Source organism: Quercus lobata, chromosome 9 (genome assembly GCF_001633185.2).
Source record: "Quercus lobata isolate SW786 chromosome 9, ValleyOak3.0 Primary Assembly, whole genome shotgun sequence".
Taxonomy (NCBI): domain Eukaryota; kingdom Viridiplantae; phylum Streptophyta; class Magnoliopsida; order Fagales; family Fagaceae; genus Quercus; species Quercus lobata.
The window spans coordinates 38,274,787-38,297,191 of NC_044912.1; the positions used below are offsets into that span (position 1 = coordinate 38,274,787).

The following is a 22,405-nucleotide window of genomic DNA, read 5'->3' on the forward strand; positions in this document are numbered from 1 at the left end:
AAAAAAAAAAAAAGTTTAATAACCCTAGCAAGTGTTGACTAGAAAAGCCAACCCTAAATAAAGAAAAACTAACTCAATAATTTAAAACTTGGCCCAAAAAAAGGGAAAAATTAGTTTTGGGTTGAGTAGGAAAAGCTCAAAATTTGAAAAATATATCAACTTCAAACCGCATCTTATACATAGTATCACACATGTGACTGCAAAAATGAGGTGCGGTGCGGTTATGGTTTTGGCTAAACTCTAAACCGCATCACACCGCACCACACTGCACATGTGACCGCAAAAACAAGGGGCAGTACAGTTATGGTTTTAGCTAAACCGCACCGCAAAGTGCGGTGCTAAAAATGGCCCAAAATCGCACCACACCACACCACAAACACCCCTACTTGAGACTATGATGGAGTTAATGTTTTCTAACATCAAAGCCCATTTGCCTTTTGTATTTTAACCAAAATTCTCATGCATCTTCTAATGTATTGAATTCCATACCAACTCTAGGATTCAAATCTGCATTGGCATCCATGTTTTGAGAGAATTCTATCGCCACACTATGCAATGAATTAAAAAATACTCTCGTAATTAACAAAAAAAATGTAAAAAATATTACTATTATAAATATAGAAGAATGAATGTTTTTCATTGAAAATAAAAGCTGAAAATTTGTGTCCCAATATTGTGCTTATCATACATAAGAATTATGACAAACCAATATATGATCATGAGAGATGATGACCCAATTGATAAAGGACAGTTTCAAGCTAAATTTTTTTAAGAAACTATTAAAGTGTATCATACCTATACAAAGACAAACATTCAATTATCAAAAAATATTTTTCTAAAAAAAAAATGATCTTTTCTATCCCTATGACAATAAATTTTTATCACTAAATTCTGACTACAAACTTGAAAGGCAAGACAAAAATACTACAGTTTAGACACAATCAGGGCCTAAAAGCATAGAATTCAACCAATGTAACATCTAATTAAGTAAAATAGGGATTTTAGCTATATCCCTTGTATCACTGACCATCCATTTCTTTAATTTTGCTAGACCTTATTTCACATATCTATTTGAAAATGTGCAAAATTAAAGTTGCAGCAAAAAAAAAAAAAAAAAAAAACTACCCAAAAATATTCCTCAAAACAAAACTAAATAATGATTCAATAAATATATATCACTAGTAGAACTAAAATCAAACCCCAACTATCTTGATCCCTGATCCAACTCTCCTCTTACCCAAAAAATAATTTTTATATTGATTCAATGTATACAAAAGAGAGAACTCACCTCATTGAGTCGTTTGATGTTGGAAACAACCTAGGAATCAAAGATGGACCCGCGGTGACTATGCCATATGGGATTTTGGGGATTTTCTAATGATACATTGGCCAAGTATCGTCGGAACCACCAATCTAGTCAGTGGCTGTGTTGCTTCAGAGAGACCTTCACTCCATGAGAGTTGAGACAACTTCACACACTTGGAGACAGAGAAAGAGGGAGAGTGTGAGTGTTTAGGGGTTTGGTTTCAAATGGTAAGTTTCAGTTTTTTCTTTGCTTTTACTGATGGGTGTGAGTTAGGGCTGCCATGACAATGGGTTGAAGGAGAGGCCGAGAGCAAGGAGGAGGGTAGCTGCGCAGGAGAGAGAAAAATTTGATTTTATGAAATTATGAACTTAGACCCATCAGGTAAGAATAAATAGTGAGCGGGCTTTGAAAAATTTTAAGGGTGAAATAGTCTTTTTCTTACTTGGTGAGGTGTCAAAGTTTTGAGTCATTAGATTAAATGAAGGGTTGAGATTTGTGCTATTGCACACCGTGCAATACTCTAGGTATTGCATGGGATCTCAATCCATTTTTCTTTCTCCGTCTCTAAAAGGCGAAGCAATATTGGAAGGTGTATCCCTCAGAACACTGTTGTTTAGTAAAGAGATGCAAAACGACAATGTGTACAGTAATTTCCAAAACAACATAAGAGAGGAATTATTAAACTAATAAAGAAAATTTGGAAAAAAAAAATTATTGGTGTAAACAAAGATTGAACTCCAGATCTCTTATTCAACCATCAGAGATTTTACCAATTAAGCTAGCTGGAACCCACCTAATATACTGGACTAAGGTGACTAAGTAAACATATTCGATCTTCTGATTTGCTTCTTCTTTTTTTAAATGAAGACAATAATTTCTTTCTTTTTTTTTCATTGGGTGACAATTATTATTGTTCAAAATGACAAAACCTCGAATGTATGGAATAGAGAAAAAAAAAAAAATTTAGGGAGAGAGGATAAGATCAAGGTACTCATGTTGTATCTTTATTAATAAAACAGGATGTATCTCTTTATAAATAAAAGTCTAACATTGGTCACACTTCTAACATTAATAAAACATGAAATTTTCATTAATAATAGTACCTTTTCAGGTTGTTTACATTCCAAGGGCATGATATTACATTCTCATCTAAATCTTCTAAAAAATATGCACCAACACCAGCCACTGGGGTGATGCAATATGGTCCTTCCCAATTTGGTCCTAGCTTTCCCCATGCTAGATTTTTTGCAATGCCCAGAACTTTCCTTAACACTAAGTCCTCAGGCACTAGTGGCCTCAGCTTTACTTTGGCATCATAACCTTGCTTAAGTTTGTGTTGGTAGTATGCCAGTTGGACCATTACTCTTTCCCTTCTTTCTTCAATAAGGTCTAAGCTTTTTTCTAGTAGCTCATTGTTGCTGCTCGGACAAAATGAACTAGTTTTCAGTGTCGAAAAACCCGTTTCTAGGGGAATAACAGCCTCGGCCACGTAAGTCATTGAAAATGGGGTCTCTCCTGTTGACTTGCGGGGTGTGGTTCAATACATCCACAGGACATGTGGCAGTTCTTCCACCCACCTTCCCTTCATGTTGTCTAACCTCTTCTTAAGTCCGTTCACTATGACCTTGTTAACAGCCTCAGCTTGTCCATTCCCCTAGGGGTAGGCTGGGGTAGAATATCTATTTGTAATTCCCAATTCACAACAATACCTCCTGAAGGCTTTACTATCGAATTGAAGACCATTGTCTGAGATGAGGGAGTGAGGGACCTCGAACCGAGTAACAATGTTTTTCCAAAAAAAATTTTTGACGTCCACATCTCTGATATTCACTAAAGGTTTAGCTTCTACCCATTTAGTGAAGTAATCAGTGTCGACGAGCAGATACCTTTTGTTTCTTGCTGCCTTGGGAAAGGGCCTGACAATATCCAAGCCCCACTGAGCGAATGGCCAAGGGCTGGACAGTGGATTGAGGATCCCTCCTGGTTGATGTATGTTTGGCGCAAACCTCTAACATTGGTCACACTTCTTCACGTATTCAAGTGCTTCTTTCTGCATGTTTGGCCACCAGTAGCCTTGGGTGATGGCCCTATGAGATAAGGACCTGCCTCTTGTGTGGCTTCCACAAATCCCTTTGTGTAATTCCTCCAGGATTAGTTCTGAGGCCTCTTGGTGTACACAGAGTAAGTATGGTCCAGAAAAGGAACGTTTATACAGCTTCTGGTCCTCGGATAGCCAGAATCGAGAAGCGTTTCTTCATATATTGTCAGCCTCGGTCTTCTCTTCAGGCAAGATGACTTCCTTCAGAAACAGTACTAGAGGGTCCATCTAGCTAGCTCCCACTCTGACATTGTGGACATGGATCACTTCTCTCTTCGTCATTGAGAGTTTGTATAAATCTTCCACAAGGATGACCTGGGGCAAACCATGAGCCGAGGAGGTGGCAAGCGTAGACAAGGAGTCGGCATGTGTGTTCCCACTTCTAGGGATATGCAGTAAGCTAAAAGAATCGAAACGTGACTGTAGGCGTTTAACTTGGTCTAAGTATCCCTGCATTCTTTCGTCTCTTGCTTCTAATTCCCCATTCACTTGGCCAATGACCAGTCTTGAGTCCGAGAACATGTTTACTGCTTTTCCGCCTAGTTTCTGAACCATGGACATCCCCTCCAGTAGGGCCTCATATTCAGCCGCATTATTCGTGGCCGAGAAACCCAGTCTTAGCAATTTTTCGATGGTGATCCTTTCAGGGGAAATTAGAACTAGCCCCACTCTAGAGCCCCTTTGGTTCACTACGCCATCAACATATACTTTCCAGCATGTCAGCCCCTGTAGAGAGATTGCGCCAACCGATTTTTCATCCATGTCTTGCGTCTTTGCTTCCTCTTCTAACGAGGGTTCAGGGAATTCAGCCACCAAATTTGCGAGGACTTGGCCTTTGACGGAGGTATGAGGCATGTACTTGATGTCAAAAGCCCTTAGAATCGTGCCTTACTTAGCAACTCTTCCTGTATAATTAGCATTCCAAAGTATGGACCTGAGTGGAAGCTGGGTTAGAACGATAACTGTGTGTGCCTGGAAGTAATGGGGAAGCTTTCGTGTAGCTTGAACCACTGCTAGGATGGCTTTTTCTAGTGGTAGGTAGCGGATCTCAGCTTCATGCAATAATTTGCTCATGTAATAGACTGGTCGTTGTACACCATTGTCCATTCGTATTAGCACTAGGCTTACTGCATGAGGGGCCACAGCGATGTAGGCGAAGAAGACTTCATCGACCTTAGGACTGGACATGATTGACGGCCGAGATAGATATTCTTTAAGTTGTTGGAAGGCCAAAGCACATTCTTTGGTCCATTCAAATCCTTTCCATTTATTCAACAAGAGGAAGAAGGGTTTACACCTGTCTGTCGACCAAGAAATAAAACGGTTTAGGGTAGTAATCATGCAGGTAAGCTTTTGGACCTCCTTGGGATTCTGAGGTGGCAGCAAGCTGCTGACAGCCCTGATTTGATCGAGACTAACCTCGATCCTTTTGTGGGTCACCATATAGCCCAAAAATTTTCCTGATCCTACCTTAAATGAACATTTGGATGCGTGGATACGCAACTTGTGTCTCCTCAGAATTTCAAAGATGTCCTCGAGGTCTCTTACGTGTTTGGACACCACCTTACTCTTTACCACCATATCGACTATGTAGACTTCAATGCTCTTACTCAGCTACGGCTCAAACATTCTGGTCATCATTCTTTGGTAGGTGAAACCTGCGTTTTTTAAACCAAAAGGCATCACCTTGTAATGATAGTTTCCAATGGGAGTAACAAAAGCTATCTTTTCTTGGTTGTCTGCGACCAGTGGTATTTGATGATATCCTTGAAAGGCATCCAAGAAGCTTATCCGAGGATGGCTCGCGATTGCGTCTACCAACTGATCTATCCGAGACATAGGGAATGGATCTTTCGGGCAGGCTTTATTTAGATCCGTGAAGTCGACACAAACTCGCCTTTTACCACTCTTCTTCTTTACCACTACAGTATTGGCCAACCACTCGAGATAAAAAAACTTCCTTGATAGCCCTTGCTTTTTTAAGCTTCATCACCTCATCCCTAACAGAGTTGGCATGCTCCTTCGACGGGTGCCGAAGTGGTTGCTTCTTGGGAGTGGCGGATGGGTTAATGTTCAGGTGGTGGCAGATGAAACTCGGATAAACCCCTGGGGCCTCGTAGGTGTCCCACGCAAACACGTCCACGTTTTTTTTTTTCGAGAAACCCAATCAGTTCTTCTTTCTCTTGGGGAGGTAGTTCCAAGCCGACTTGAAAGAACTTTTATAGATCAACGCCAATGGCTACCTTTTCTATATCTTCACATTTTGCCTCCTTTGTTGATTCATTATCGGACAATGTTGGGGTGGCTGATTGCTAAAAGCCCTTTCCAATAGAGGCCGAGGGCTCAGCACTGGGTTGGTGTGAGATAGCGGCCACCATGCACTGTCTGGCCATGGTCTGATTCCCCACAATCTTTTTAACCTGGCCCTCCGACGAGTACTTCACCTTCTGGTGCAGGATAGAAGAGACAGCCCCTAGGGCATGTAGCCAAGGTTTAGTCACAATAGCTGTGTAGGGTGAATAAGCGTTAACTACGATGAAATCCACCTCCACCATGTCCAAACTGGTTTGTATGGGCAGTCTGATCTGTCCCTTTAGAATAACGGTCTTTCCCTCGAAACTTACCAGAGGGGAATCGTTCGCCGATAGGTCCTCAGATTTTAAGTTTAGCCCCTTGTATAGGTTGGGGTATATTACTTTAACAGCACTGCCCTGATCTACTAGCATTCTCTTCACATCATATCTTCCAATCCTGAGTGTGACTACTAGAGCATCGTTATGGGGTTGGATGGTCCCAATCTTATCTTTGTCCGAAAAGCCCAGCATTGGTGAAGCCTTCTTCTTGGCCTTTTTGGACTCCCGATCATCATCCTCGGTAGAAAGCTAAGCCATAGACATTACTCTGGAAGGGCAAGAGCCGGTCCTTCCCGGAGCCGCAAGAATGACATTTATCGTGCTTATAGGAGGTCTTAAGGTGGTGTCTTTCCGGGATTTAGGATTCGCCTATCCTTGTTGACCACCGGAATGATGTAGGAGGTGCCTTAAATTTCCTTCTCGGACCAGTTGGTCCAAGTGGTTCCTTAAGTTTCTGCAGTTCTCGATGGTATGCTCCGATTCTTAGTGGTATTGGCTATACAGGTTTTGGTTGCGCTTCATGGGGTCTCCTACCATCTTATTTGGCCATTTGAAGAGTGGCTTGTTCTTGATTTTCTCAAGAACCTGATGTACCAGATCTCGGAACACAACATTAATTGCCTACATGTTGGCAGATCTGGATTGCCCTACAAAGTCTTTCCTCGACCGGTTGTTGTTGTTAAATCGGTCCAACTTGAAGTCCCTTCTCTCTTGAGGGAGAACCTTTGCTTTTCCTTTACCCAACTGTTGGTCTTCTTTGACCCTTTTGTACTTGTCGATTTGGTCCCCGAGTTGGTGCAAGTTGGTGACAAGCTTTCCTGTTAGGGATTTTCTTAAACCATGCTCAGCTGGGAGGCCGCTCTTGAAAGTGCTGATGGCAACGTCGTTATAGTTACCCTCTATCTCATTGTACATATCCCAGTACTTGTCCGAGTAGGCTTTCAGGGTCTCCCCTTCTAGCATGGACAAAGACAGTAGAGAATCCAAGGGCCGAGGAACCCTGTTACTTGTGATGAAGCGAGAGCCAAAGGCTTGGGTCAGCTGCTTAAAGAAGCTTACGAAATTTGGTTTGAGGCCGTCAAACCATCTCATTGCCACTGGTCCCAAGCTGGACATAAATACTTTGCACATCAAAGCCTCGTCTTTGGAATGGATGGCCATTCTTTGGTTAAACTAGCTTACGTGCTTTATAGGGTCCGTTCGACCATTGTACATAGTGAAAGTAGGTTGATGGAATCGTCGAGGAAGCTTAGCCCCTTCTATCTTGCGTGTGAAGGGTGACTTAGAGATTCGATCCAGGGCCTTGCTCATGGCGTCGTTCACTAGGCCTTTACGAGATAGACTTTTGTGACTGCGTTCATGGTGGTGCTCTTCCTCATAAGAAAACTCACTTGATGGAGTTCTTGACCTTTGCCTATAATTGTCGTCCCCTTCGTCACTAGTATTTGAACTGGAGGGGGAGAGCTTCCGTTGCGCGCTACGTAGTTTCTTTTTTAAGTCGTCAATCTCCTGCTATAGGGCTTTGTTATCGTCTTACTTTTGGGATACATGACTTCTCACTCTAGAATGGCTTCTGCTGGTATGGGTAGTACGTACACTACCTTCTCGATGTTTGTCCTGATCTTTTTCCCGCTCAAGGTTAAGAAAGTTGTCCTACCGTTGAGAACTTGCAGGCTCTATCTAGTGTGGACCTGCTTGGTGTGGACTTGATCCTACCATGTTTAACCGTTGCACTTACTAACGCACAAGTTCTCCCCACAGATGGCGCAAATTGTAGGGTCACAATTTGAGGCCCAAGCCTTAAGTTTATGGGGTCTTGGTCCAAGGGGCCCAATACAATGAATTTGTAGAGAATGGTCAAAGAACTAGGCCCTAATAAATTGGACAATGGCTAGTGTTGAATTGCATGACGTTCAAACATGAATCAAGGATGCTGATATTAATAAACTTTCAGTCTGAGGAGGTTAAATGTGGATATAATGATCACTCTCGAATATGAGAATGGTTTAGGTTGCTTTTCTCTCTTTTCTCTCTCGCCTTTCTGATTACTCCCCATGAAAGGGTTCTTCACCTTATATATCCTCATTTGAATAATTTTCACACTCCACTTGTTGATCATCCGAAGCCCTACTTGAGTGCTTGTCCCATCAGACACCCTCTCTAACTTTCTGTGAGTTACGATAGCCAAGGTAACACTGTTAAGAGGTATTCTCCACATAAATGCGTACAGAAAAGTAGCTACAGTGCATTTAATGTGGTGGTGACAGCCTTCTCTTAGATATTTTCAGGTTTTCTTCCTTCTCATGTGTCCGCAAAGTACATCTACGTCATTGAAGCTTCTTGGAAGGTCACTTTAATTGCTAAATTATATATTTTGAACCCTATTCATTAAGTCCGAGGAGGATGTACTCCTCGTACGACCCTTCATTTGCTCTGTGCTAATGGGACCTAGTCTGGGAATATCTCATAATTATTTGCTTCTTCTTGGACCCATTTGTGTCCTCAGATAAAGCCCAAGGCTCAATATACGATCCTGGGCCCTTGCCCCTACAAAATTCATTTTATTCCCTTAGTCCTTGAGAATTTTGAGTAAATTATGGGACTAAAATGACAAACTTTAAACTTAAAAGATTAAAATAATTTTATGGACAAAATTACTTGACTAAAATGAAAAACTTCAAATTTAAAAGACTAAAATAATTTTTAGGCAAAACTAGCGGATATAAATTACATTTTTGCTTGGAAATTAAATTGGAAACTAAGAATATTAACTAAAATAAAATATATAAAAAATCACTAACCTAGCACAATTGTAATAGGAATGTAGGAAGAATATATGAGGCATTTTCAGTGCTCTTAAAAAATTTGGAGTGAAGCACCTTGAGCTAAAAGGGCAGACTCTAATTTAGCAAACACACACAACAGGAGCGAAAAGTTGAAATAATGACATTACATGAAAATATAATTTAATGATATTTAGGTGCGGTTTGGATTCAGCGTTTTCACGTTTTACGTGTTTTCTCTTTTTTTTTTTTTTTTTTTTTTTTTTTTTTTAAGACCAGCGCTTGGTGCATTGTTCATGGGACATGAATAGTGCACCAAGGCATATGAACAGTAAAAAAGAGTGAACAGTAGTCGTAATATTTGACCTTTTAGCCACTTTTCAGCACACTAGTGGGTCTGTGCACTATTCACGGGACCCATAAATTTCACTTTTTAGTAACTTTTTCATTAAAAATGGGTCCTACGGTATTATTCACACATTTAAAAATTATTTTGTTACAGTATTTTTAGTTTTCAATCTCCCCCCCCCTTTCTTTTGCATCCTGTCTTTTGTAGATTGGAGTAAGAAATTTACTTCATCCACAAGGGTTTATTTGCACGATATTTACCCAATTTGATTCTATTTTTTGAGCAAAAAGCAAGAAATTAAATAATTATTTCAAAAAAGGTGTCAAGCATGATTTAGGAGTCTTTTGGCTGAATATTGCTAAAAACTGAGTTTATTGGTGATATAGGTACTATTCAAAGTTATTTGCAAGAAAAAGTATGAGAGATAGGGAAGATAAGTGATGTGATGGGGAGGGAGAAAAAATTGAATTTCGGTAATGAGATTATCGAAATTCTTGCTGCCCAAAGCTACTGCCCAAGTGAGTGTGAAGTGCTCGAAGTGCTAGTGCTAGGTGGAGTGCCCAAAGGGAAACCAATTGTGGCAACCAAGTTGCCGAAATTGTAGGGAACGGAGGAGAGAGAAAATATGAATTATGGCAACCAAGTTGCCAAAAAATGGGAGGAAAAAAAAATTGTGGCAACCAAAAAAATTGTGGCAATGGCATTGCCGAAATGGAGGGGGAAAAATTGTGGCAATTGATTTGTGGCAATGACATTGCCGAAATAAAGGGAAAAAAAATTGTGTCAATGGTATTGTTGAAATAGAGGGAAAAAAAATTGTGGCAATGGAATTGCCGAAATAGGAGGAAAAAAAAAAAACAATTTGTGGCACCGAAAATTGGAGGAGTCAATTAGCCAATCACCTTACCTCTTCCTCTGATTCTTATTCTCCAAAGTGCTTGGAATATATTTATTGATCATTCCCAATAAAACCTAACCTACTGATATCACGTCTATGTCATGGATTCTTTTTTGTCTTTTCATTTCTCCTCTTCGTAATAAAAGGCAAGTACCCTCACTAAAGGATTGCATCTCCTCACAAAATTACATCCTCCAATTGTTCAATTACTCTTTTGCTTTGCTTCAGTGTGCACAACTAAGGATTGTAAGTTTTGGGTTAATGTAAGTTAATGAGCTGCATTTTCAGAATAATGACCAGTATGAGTGGCATATGGATCATGAAAGTGCCTGCCATGTGAATAACTAAACGATGCACTTGGTCCTTCGTTGGCTTATCGAATGAGAAAAACATCTCGGTGGCTTCTTATGGGCTCTACACCCACATACAACTTTGCACCTACAAATCTATATTGGCAGCCTAACATATCGAATATTGCATTGACACCATTATCATCTTCTACAAAAACTTGCTGGTAAATCACAAGATGTGGATGACATTGAAAAGGAAATCTATACCAAATAGTAAGTTTTGAATCTTCTCTGTTTTTATGAAGCGTGTATGCTATTCTATCACATAGATCTTCAAATATAACACCCTGGTTTAATGGAAGCATAGAAGGAGGTGGCCCTTCGTAATAAATCCCATTTTCACCATGTTTAATTATTCCACCGGAATGGATGAGAAAAATGAACAACTTTTCTACCATCTACACTAAAACATAACAATAGTATTAATATATTAACACTACACAACCATTAAAATGCAATACAATAAGGTAATCCATTAAAAATATTCAATGTTTAAATAGCTAGAGCTGAGAAAATTCTATTAAAGAGGATTGGTTCACTAATAATATATTACTGTCCGTCATAGTAGTTAAAATTATTTTTTGTTTCCCTTTTCTTAAGTAACTTAGCACAACATTAACATTTAGAAGGATCTATTATGGTTACGTTAATTATTTTATGTAGCTCTTCATTTTGATTCTTTTAAAACAAGACAGATAATATAATGTTCTTATGCATCCATACGATAACAGATAAATATTTCTAATATCGTACAATTTTCTTTTTTATTATTATACCTAAAACTTAGATTTTAAGGTTTATGAGCATATACTAACCTTTTTTTTTTTGGGTTTTCTTATATTGAACATGTATATTATAGGCTAACAAAATAAGTATTTCTTTAAGGAAACTTTATGTTAATTTTGAAATATATTTTTGCTATAAGAAATTTTAGGCAAGAATTCATGGACAAATAATTTAAAACATATTATACAAATCAGTTTATGTTGCAAAACACATAATACAAAAATCAGATTTGCATGAACAAATAATTTAACAAAAAAATATTTTCATGCTTAGCTATGCCCCTAAAACATATCAACATGAATGTTATAAAAAGAAAAGTAACTACTTAAGAGATGTAACTCACCTTGTAAGAGATAAAGAACGGATAGATATTTGCAAGTGTTGTTTCTTATAGTTGTTTGTAGAATGTATGGTACACATGAATTGAAAATGGTTGGTAGAATTATGAGGGGAATAAGAGTGGAGAAGAAGGTTGATGGAATTTTTAGGAGAAAAAGAGTAGAAAATAAGATCCGTGAAAACTTTGGTAACATTAGTGCTGTTTAAATCAGATGCAAGTTTCATATATGTTAAATTCTTAGATTTTAAACTGTATAATTAGATACGTCAATTGACCAAATACAACACAACACAGACCAAGATGGGACACTTTGATACAAATAAATTACTTAACTATAAACATATATTCATTGCAGAGAATCTTTGTTTTGTTTTGTTTTTTTTTTTTTTTTTTTTTTTTTTTTTTTTTTTTTTTTTTTTTTTTTTTTCCTGTTTATAGTGTGCATATCAATAATTTTTTTCTTCCATAATTTTCTTCCGCAAAGAATCTTTGTAAAAATCTCAATTTCTTTGTTTTTATTTATTTTTTTTATTTATAGTGTGCACATCAATCACTTTTTTCTTCCATAATTTTCTTTCATGCATGGATAGGAATCTAATAAGAATCTATGTACTTTTTTTTAGAATGAGAATCAATGTACTTGAATCTATCATTATTTGTTTCATAGGGTACTTTTACAATACGAAATGAAAGAACATGATATACACACAAACCAAACTGTTTCGGTAAAAAAAAACTATGGAAAGAATAAGAATATGTGTACTTTTTAGAATAAGAATTTAAAATATTTTTTTAATTCAAAAAATTCTCTCTCTCTCTCTCTCCTCCAATTTTCAGCAACTTCATTGCCACAATTTTTCTTTTTCTTTTTCTTTTCCTTTCATTTCGGCAACAACATTGGGACATTTTTTTTTTCCTTTTTTTCCCTTCTATTTCAACAATTCCATTGCCACAAATCAATTGCCACAATTTTTTTCCCCTCTATTTCGGAAATGCCATTGCCACAAATTTTTTCCCCCTCCATTTCGACAATGCCATTGCCACAATTTTTTTTCCTCCCATTTTCAGCAACTTGGTTGCCACAATTCATATTTTCTCTCTCCTCTTCCCTACAATTTCGGTAACTTGGTTGCCACAATTTATATTCCCTTTCGAGCACTCCACCTAGCAGAGCACCTAGGGCACTTCATGGGCAGAGCTTGGGGCAGTAAGAATTTCGGTAATCTCATTACTGAAATTCAATTTTTTCTCCCTCCCCCATCACATCACTTATCTTCCCTCTTTCTCATACTTTTTCTTACAATTTTGGCAACGGTGTTGTCGAAATTCACTCCCTTTCCTCATTTTTCCAAATAACTTTGAACTGTACTTATATTACCAATAAACTCAGTTTTTAGCAATATTCAGCCAAAAGACTCCATGATTTAGATTCTCTTGATTTTTATGATAACTTTACTATGAAATTTTAAAATCTTATATATCCATTTTTTTTTTTTTGGAGAAAATCTTATATATCCATGTTGAACGCTAATTATTGATAACTTTACTACGAAATTTTCAAAATCTTATATATCCATGTTGAACACTAAATATCTTCTTCTTTTTTTTGACAAATTAGTGATGCTTTTTTGCTACATCTTAAATATTCAACCCACCCTAATTCAAATGAAGAATATCCAAATAATTAATGTAAGGGCCAAGCTTTGAGCATTGGCTCGAACGATGGATGGACCTAGGCTCAAAAAACCCAAAACAATGAATTTGTAGAGAGTGGGTTGGAAAACTGGGTTAGAATGAGTTGGATCGCGAATAAAGTGGGCCCAGTTGACTGTAATAGGGAAACAAGTTCAATTGAATTAGAGAAACTCGTCCTCGGCACAGTCCGAGGAGATCAGTTCTTATATATTCCTTTCAAGTTTGATTACAGAGTTGGTTCTTAATTGCTATAGTGTTTCTCTTGTCATTTTTTCGATCCACATTCATGGAAGATCTCTTACATTATATAGTTCTTTTCGGACAATCTTGATCCTACACTTGTTAATATCCAAGCTGCTACTCGAGTGCTTGTCTCATCAGACACCCTTTCAGGCCTTTTGTGAGTTGTGATAGCCAAGGCAGCACTGTTCAAGGGGTCTTCTCCACATAAATGCAGCAAAAAAGTTAGTAACAGGGCATTTAATGCGGTGGCAGCAGCTTTTTCTTAGATATTTCCTAGCTTGCATCCTTCCAATTCGTTTTAACATGCACGCCCCTCTCCGCGGAGTCTCCTGTAGGGTCACTTTGGGTGGTAGAATAGGCATTTGATCTGTGCTTCGTTCATCCGAGGAAATAATCCTCCTCGAGCCACCTTTCCCGACCTCTCCACTTACATGTTACTTATAGAACTCTGAACTTGTCATCCTTACTGTTGTTTATTAGTCCTCGGACCAATCAACGTCCTCAACCGAAGCCTAAGGCCCAATATACAATTTTGGGCCCTTATCCCTACAATTAGATAACTTGTTGATTGGCTGTTGCGTAAACAAATAAAGTTTCAGAGTGTCCATCATTTTTCTTTTATTTCTATTTTGTTGTTGAGAAAACCATCATTTTTCTTTCCATTGTACAAGCGTATTTATCTTGAATATCTATACTACTATTTAAGGAGCTTCTCTTATTTGGATTCCTCATTTTTTTTGGGTAAAAAATGCCCCTACATCCCTATATTTAAGTAGAGATAAAACTAAAGGACAATCTGGTAAAAATACAATTCCAACTCCCACTAAAACTTTGCCTAAAAAATAGGGCCACTCTCCTGCAGATTTTCAAATTTCTTTATCCACTTATAAATTAAATTTTTAAAATAAAAATTATATATATAAAATAAAAACACAAATTTTTTTTTCTACAAAATAGGACCACTAAAAAAAACTTCATAGCACGTTTAAAGCATGTGTGATGAAGCTAGTATATATAATTAGAATGGGATTCTTTAGTGTCCACTTTTTTGGTACTCTCCAAAATACCCTTAATATGTCTTTGACGTTAGTCTTTTAAAAATGAGGACAACTAAGTATTATAAAAATGGAAAAAAAAAAAAAAAAAAGAGCTAATGAATTAATAGAAAGATAATTAAAATTTTTAAAACGTGAGAGTGGCCAGTAGTTATGAATGGTATTGCGGTAACATGATGATATGTAATTCTCATTCAACTTTTCGAGATTCTTTTGAAAGACTCTAAGTTAGTGCATGATAACTCAAACTTCATGAATCACTCTTAATTTGTACACAAACAAAGTATACTGCATATATCTTGAGTAATCTTCTAATTTACCATTTGAATATTGGAAAATTATTAGGTACTTCCGAAGTACCATAAATTCGTATTCCCTCCTCTCACATGAATTATGGGTCTTACCATGAATTTAATTAGTGGGGCCCACCATTCATGTGAGAGGAGGAGTACGCATTTATGGTACTCCGGGAGTATACAATAATTTCTCATCAAGTGTCATTCAATATTACGCAAGATTATTTAGTGTATTGGGCATACTTTATTATCCTTTCATGAGCATTCACATGTATAATACTAGCATAAAGGTTAAATTTAGCACATCTAACTTTAAAATCACTCACATCAGTTAAGCTAAAATTGTATAAATTTCTATCTCAAAAAAAAAAAAAAATTTGTGTAAATTTATTTTATTATTAAAGTAATTATGTAAATATACAATGTAACTGTTTACATGCAAAGCTATTTTCTAATATTTTCTTTACTCATATACATAGAGAGAGCGAGAGAGATGATTTGAGAGAGAAATAAAAAATTGATAAAAAAAATAATATATTAACAAAAAGTAACGTAAAATAGATAATATGATATAAATAATTTTAAAAAGTGGTTATATATATATATAAAAAAAAAATTCTCCTATTAAAATAGACGAAAATTAAATAAATAAATTGAATCGTAGAAGAGTGAGTCTCACTTGTCCCATGAATTGAACCTGCTCCAAAACAGAACCCGCTAATAATTATTATTTTTTCCTCTACCCGCCAAAGTGGTCCCGGTCCCTCCCATTTTTTCTCTTCACCCCCCCCCCCCCCCCCCCCCCCCCAAAACCAAAAAAACCCATCCCCATGAAACCAACTCTCTCTGTTTTTGCAGATACACTTTGATTCATTACTTAGTGTCAATTGGGTTCTCTCTTTCTCTTTGAATATGCGATTGAAATAAAATCTTGCAATATCAAAAGGTACCTCAATTGTATAGGGAAAAATGCGTTTTTGTTTGACATGCCTTCATGCTTTCTCTATGCTGTGAAATGATGAAGCTAGCCAATCTTTAACATGAGTAGATGAAGGTCATCTCTGTCGATGATATGGTTTCACATGTAAACAGTGTGCTTTTTGGGGCTGTGATTTGTTGCAAATGTTCAATGGAAATGGAAATGAGTTTCAACTTAAAAGTTCAAACCCAATTGTGTCTTAATTCTAACCAAGTGCAAAATGACTTCTTGTGTGTTTTGTGAGGATGTTGGGTGCAAAACAGAACACCTACATTATCACGTCCCAAACCCGATACCCGGATTTGTGACCATGACGGGCATGCTAATATCAAGCTTAAACTTGATATTAACAAGAACCAACTAAACTTTTTACAAAATCTTCCTTCTTTCTATTCATTCTTGTTTTTTTACTTCTTGATATAACTTTTCACTTGATATTCAGAGCATCTAAATTGTACTTTAAGGGATAACATAATCTACCAGTTATTCAAATTCTGAATTTACATAATACATCTCTTAATACTTTAAGATACACAACTTTCATTAGTACCTAAAACACACAATATTACAGAACTAATCATCAAATTACCAAATTAGGGTCTATACTTTTTAAACTAAACCAGTTTCTCCCAAAACTCGACTAAGGCTCTCTTTGCTCCAGAATAAAACCTATTGACTGAAAGAGTGGAAGGGGTGAGCTACACAGCTCAGTAAGGGCAAGTTACATAAGAATTTAATAAGAATGCATGTTGTGGGGGTGAAAGGCCAGGGAGCCCATATCTATGTATATATTGGGCTAGGGACCCAATCCGAGGACATTAAACAACCTGAGGACGGTTAAACACTCTCAAAAGGGTCTGTGTTAGTAAGTGAAGAAATGAACTCCGATCAGAGCCACCCCGGGGGTGGTCCGAGGAAGAACCCCTCCTCGACTGGGCAAGGCCGAGGAGAAAGGGTATGGTCTATCATCAAGAGCAACATTCCGAACGATTCCATGGAAGAGGATAGGTATTAAGAAGGAACAAGACAAAGGAAGGCCTTCAAATATCTAAGAGAAAGCTGCGCCATCGCATTGAATGCTCTGCAACTAACTGAACCGTGCCTTTTAGCCTTACAGCTACTCCTAAAGACTTTAGGAAGGGGCTGATGTGACAAGTATCGGCACTATTAATCTAAATCTACACGTGGATGGTGGAAATGAAAGAAGAAGGATAGTATAAAATAGAGGATAAACCCTGATAGTGGGGGATGGAAGAATAAAAAGGAAGAAACACCATAGCAACAGGGGGACCAGACCTGTAACAAAGCCTTAAGAGCAATATTTAAGAATTAGTCTCCTCGGACTAATTCGAGGACGTTTTTCCTTAATAAACTTCTGTTATCTTTCTCTCATTGTCATTAAAATCTATTGGTCTGTTATTTGATTCACTAAAGCCCAGTTTTCCAACCTATTCTCTACAAATTTATTGTTTTGGGCTTTTTTTTTTAGCTTAAGTCCATATACCCGTTAGGCTAGGAGCTTAAATCAAGTCCTTACACATGTAAATCAAAACATTTCATTTTATGGAGATTTAGATAGGAGAACATCTTTTCATGCGTAGTACTTTATACTATTCATAATGATAACTTATACACTTCCCATAGAAAAATAATTGTTCTCTTTTTTCTTATCAAAATAATATTACAAATCTTTTAGATTGAATTTCTTTCAATTCTTAAAAGTCTCCAAACTTAATATTAACTCCTTAATATCATATATATTCTTATTACAAAATAATCATTTCCTTCATAGCCCTAAAACTTAACAATTTCATAAATTACTAAGATCAGATAATTGTAACTTTGACTTAAATCAGAAATATCATCTTATAGAATAGCAAAACTTTTCTTCATAAACTTCTTCTCATAAAATATTATAACTTTCATAGTCACAAAACTTAACATTTCGTAAAGAACAGATATTTGATATCCTTTTAACATAAGCTTTCATCAAAAGCGTTATCTTTAAAAAACACTAAAACCTTTCATCAAAAACTTTGTCTTTAAAGAACAATAGAACTTCAGAAATTTTTATCTTTAAAAAATAGTTTTTCTTTTCTTTAGAAACTTTTTCTTTTTATAAGAGCTTTTATCTTTTCATTATGCTCATAATGCATTTCAACATAATCATTCTCTCATGATCATAAAATAACATAGCTATTCATAATTAACATATTGGTTAGTCCATATCTGATAAGTTTGTATAGATTTGTGGTGCATGTGCACAATTTTGTCCGCTCTGGGACTGTAGACACTTGATTTTGCACTCATAATTTAATCAAGGAAGATGGCTAGAATGACCATTCATATACCCAAAATTCGTAATTGCATTACATGGATTAATTCATTCATTGAATATCATAAAAATGATCTTGAGGTTCTAACTGTCACGACCGTAGGTCCGATTTTCAAATCGGACCATTGGATTAAAAGATATCGCATGATCAAGTTTGCATGGTTTGCATGTATTTTGTTTGGGTGGAACCAACCACGCATGATTAATTTAAATTAATTTTGATTTGTTAGACAATTAAAATTAATTAAATAATTTTGTGATTGGTTGTTAGTTAGTGTTAAAAATAGACTTGCTTGCATGGGAATAAAGTGGATAATTAGATAACAATGAAATTGTGGATAATCAAGACTTTTTTGGAGTGTTTATCTACAAGATAATTATTACTTTAGAGACCTGAATATCCAGAAAAGGGGTTTAATTTTTAGAATACAGATTAAAATGCATCTAAGTGCAATTCCCAGCTCAAAAACCCTTAAAAAAGGAGTCCAAATTGGACCACAATTCAAACGTGGGTTTGGCACCCAAGAGGGCCATTCGACACTCTTGGAGTGCCAATTGGCACAAACTCAAGGCCTGGCCTGAAGACTCCTGGATTGAGATAAACCTTACCCTTTTTGTTTTTTTAGAGATAAGGACGCGTCTCAATTCGTATCTAATCATTCAGCTGATTTTTCAAAGCATTCCAACCTCTATAAATAGAGGATGCTTCTCAAAATTTAGCACACTTTTCTACACTTTTTGACCCCCCCTCTTTTTGGCTCTTCTCTTCTTTTCAATTCCCCTTACGTTAAAGACGTTCTAGAGGCTCTTGCCTTAGGAATTTCTTTTCTGTGAGTAAAGTATTTTAGGTTTCAAAGAGTTGAATAAATTTCTTTGAATCCTAAAATATTCTTTCACTAGAAGAACACGCTCATGCAAGAGGTATTCTATTTTTTTTCTTTTCTTCTCCATTAATTTTTGTGGATGATGCATGAATATGTCTAACATGTTTTATTATTTCTTGTTCTTGATATATAATTACCATGTTCTGCTTGAATTTTTCTTTAGGATGTTCTTAGATGATTATTTATTGTGATTCTCTTATTTAAATTTCAAAATTTGCTAATGTCTATTAAAGATTTCTTCAAAACTCAAACTAAAAATGGATCTGAATTTTTCAGATTTGATTTTTCTAAAACCAAAAACTAATCTGAATTTCTCAGATTTGATTTTCTAAAACTAAAAATCCATGCCCTTCCCTTATCAAATCATATTTTCCTACCAAACAGCCACAAAATTAAAAATTTCCAACTCTTACAAATCCTAACCCTTTCTTGAAGATACTAAATCCTAAATCCACAAATTTTTGTAGCCCTATGCCCATCATAAGCACACATAGACAAGTTTTCGTAACTCTGCCCATGTCATCAACCTTCAACTTAATTAAGCCATCATCCCACCCATGGTTTTAAAAACTAGCAGGGTCGGCTCTAGTATGAAAGCAACTGAGGCGGTCGCCTAAGGCCCCAAGTAGAAAAAGGCCCCTAAATTTTGGCCAATACAATAACTTTTATATTATAAACTTATTTATTAAGCCCAAAAATATTAGCCAATAAATAAAATAATATTTTTTATCAAATAAAAAACAAGAAAAAAGAGAGAAGAATGCTACATCCACAACATTTTTCACAACAAATCCTAAGTAGAAGGTTGTTACTGGCTGTTATTGGTGGGGAAAAAAGTAATTTCAATGGTGGGTTTAAATTAGAACCAGTAACAACTTAATATTTAGGATTTGTTGTGAAAATATTGTGAATATAACACTTTTCACAAAAAAAAAAGAAAAAAAGAAAAAAAAAAAGCAATATACAAAGAATTTCACAACAGTTGAGCTAGCAAACTTTTACTAATTTTCATCTAGGTCTACCACTAATATCACATATTTACTTACCATTACCAATCTGCCACATCAACAACTGTGCAAAGTTTTGTCAATTTTTTTGTGTCTATAGATTTTCTAATGTAAAAAATATTTTACATGGTTAATTAATAATTTTGCATCTAAAACAAGATTATAGAATTTAAGTAATATTAATTTTTTTATAAAAAAAAAAAAAATCATATTTAAATATATGAAAAGTCTCAAGTCAATTTTCACCTAAGGCCCCTAAATGTATCAAGCCGCCCCTGAAAACTAGACTAGACAAAGACTTGGAAAAGAGAGTGATACCTTATTTTATAGTTGAACCAAGGTTTGGCCAATGGACTAGACAAAGAACTGGAAAAGTGAGTGATTTCTAATCTTGTAGTCGATCCAGGATTTGACCGATAGGCAGATTGGCACATTATAAATAATAAATATTATTAACATCTAGGATATTAAACTTCTTAGCTTGTAAGCCAAAATTTTCTCTGTTTCATAATTTTTCATTATTAATCTATAAGAGAAACTTATAAGGACTTACTCCTTGTCAATTGTCACGGGTTTAGGGTTATTGGGCTTTTGCACCTGGTCTCCACCCCTAGACCGAGGTAGATGAGAATCCAAAAGATGAAGAAAAGCAGCCTCAAACCAAATATGTTGACCAAATCTCTCTCACCCCATCCTTATACTCTGAAGATCAAAACCATGGGAACCCCTACCAAGCAACGATTTTCACCCCCCCCCCCCCCCCCCCCTTCCAATTCCTCCCCAAATTTGGAAGCAATCACACGCCTCCATAAATGTGTATTTACAACCCCAAACCTCCACAACCACTTACCCAAAAGGGCTTTGTTAAAAGTGGTAATCTTTCTTATTCCCAACCCTCCATTAGCATTAGGAGTACAAACCATATCCCATCCCACCAAATGGTGCATAGGCTCTTCTCCTAATCCTCCCCCCAAAAAGTTTCATTGAAGCTTCTCTATTCTATTTGCCACACTAGTTGGAATAGTGAATAAAGATAAGTAATCGGTGGGCAAACTCGAAAACATACTCTTCAATAAAGTCAACAAACCGACCACCCTTTGAAAGATATAATTTCTAATTTCTTCCACCTCACGAACCATCATTCAATCTTCTCTAGGATGTGATTCCAAATGGCAGTCGACATAAGGAGCTCCAAGAGGCATACCAAGATAAGACATTGGTAAGCTTCCCACCTTACATCCCAAAATATTTGCCAAGGCATTAATATTCTCTACCTTCCCAACAAGAACCATCTCACTCTTGTTGACATTAACTCTAAACTTAGTACCGCCTCAAAGCAAATCAATTACCAATGAATATGAAGAATCTGCTCAGGGTTGGCATCAGAAAAACAATATTGTGTCATCTGCAAATAACAAATGTGACACACACAAACCATCTCCACCTTCAAACCTAGGGTTTGTTTAAAGAGTCATTTGCCATTGGAAAGCTTATAAGAAATAATTTATTTCCCCAAAAAACATGGCATAAAGTTTTGACCGACAAACCTAGGGTTTGATTTTTCTCCTAAATCACATAATGAATGGCCATAACATTTCTAGGGAATGTTTTTGACTTCATTATCTTTAACATATACAAATTTCATAGCCTGAATCAATTAATGATGTGTGTGCCATATGAGACCTTTTATGAGACGAAAATGGCACAAATGGATATCATGCGGTTTTTGCACATGTTTGACATCATTAAAAGCATTTAAAGGTAAAAATGTGAAGTGTATGTGGGATATTATCCTGACCAGTTGTGAATGCACTTGATAGCTTTGCATGGCAATATGCATGGCGCCAACATTACTTCACCTTTGGTAAAGTATTTAGAGCATGCGGGTCCTTTATCTCACCAACAATATTAATGACCTTGCTAACTAATTGCCATCCATCATCAATTATAGCAAACTTTGGAACTTTTAATTTCAAAAACTTAGGAAGGCCTTGGCCACCTAAATTTTCATTGCCTCTTGGAAACAAGTTGCCACTATCACGCATGGCTATTAAGTCCTCTTCTTCATCCTTGATTACATGAGCAACGCCATTTGGTGAAGCATAAGTTTGGCTATTGTCAATGACCATTGGATCACTCACAAGAGCAGCGTGTTCTTGAATGGTAGCCTCCATTGGTGCTTCAAGGACTGGGGTTCAAAACTGATTTTGTAGGCTACATACAAACTCCATTCAATTTGTGCATCCTTCCACTTCTGGAAACCATCCCACACCTATGCTTCCCTGTAATAAGAGGTAATGGAAATCATGAGATATTGTGGATTGTTGTCAAGAGCAAAGAATTTGTAGATTTTGAGAAGCAATCAAAA

At 36.5% G+C, this 22,405-nt stretch overlaps 2 protein-coding genes across 2 annotated transcripts; both read right to left on the minus strand.

Annotated features, from left to right (window-relative positions):
* Window positions 1-5,716: 5,716 nt before the first annotated feature.
* On the minus strand, window positions 5,717-6,229 carry LOC115961702. The gene has a single exon (XM_031080632.1). It carries the CDS (start codon window positions 6,227-6,229, stop codon window positions 5,717-5,719), a length of 513 nt encoding a protein of 170 aa, XP_030936492.1.
* A 429-nt stretch (window positions 6,230-6,658) lies between these two features.
* On the minus strand, window positions 6,659-7,198 carry LOC115961703. Its single transcript, XM_031080633.1, has one exon. The coding sequence runs from the start codon at window positions 7,196-7,198 to the stop codon at window positions 6,659-6,661; it is 540 nt and encodes a 179-aa protein (XP_030936493.1).
* Between the last annotated feature and the right edge of the window lie 15,207 nt (window positions 7,199-22,405).

Excerpts from the sequence above, each read along its gene's own strand:
- LOC115961702 (XM_031080632.1), bottom strand. The coding sequence starts at position 6,229 with ATGCTGGGCTTTTCGGACAAAGATAAGATTGGGACCATCCAACCCCAT.
- LOC115961703 (XM_031080633.1), bottom strand. The coding sequence starts at position 7,198 with ATGGCCATCCATTCCAAAGACGAGGCTTTGATGTGCAAAGTATTTATG.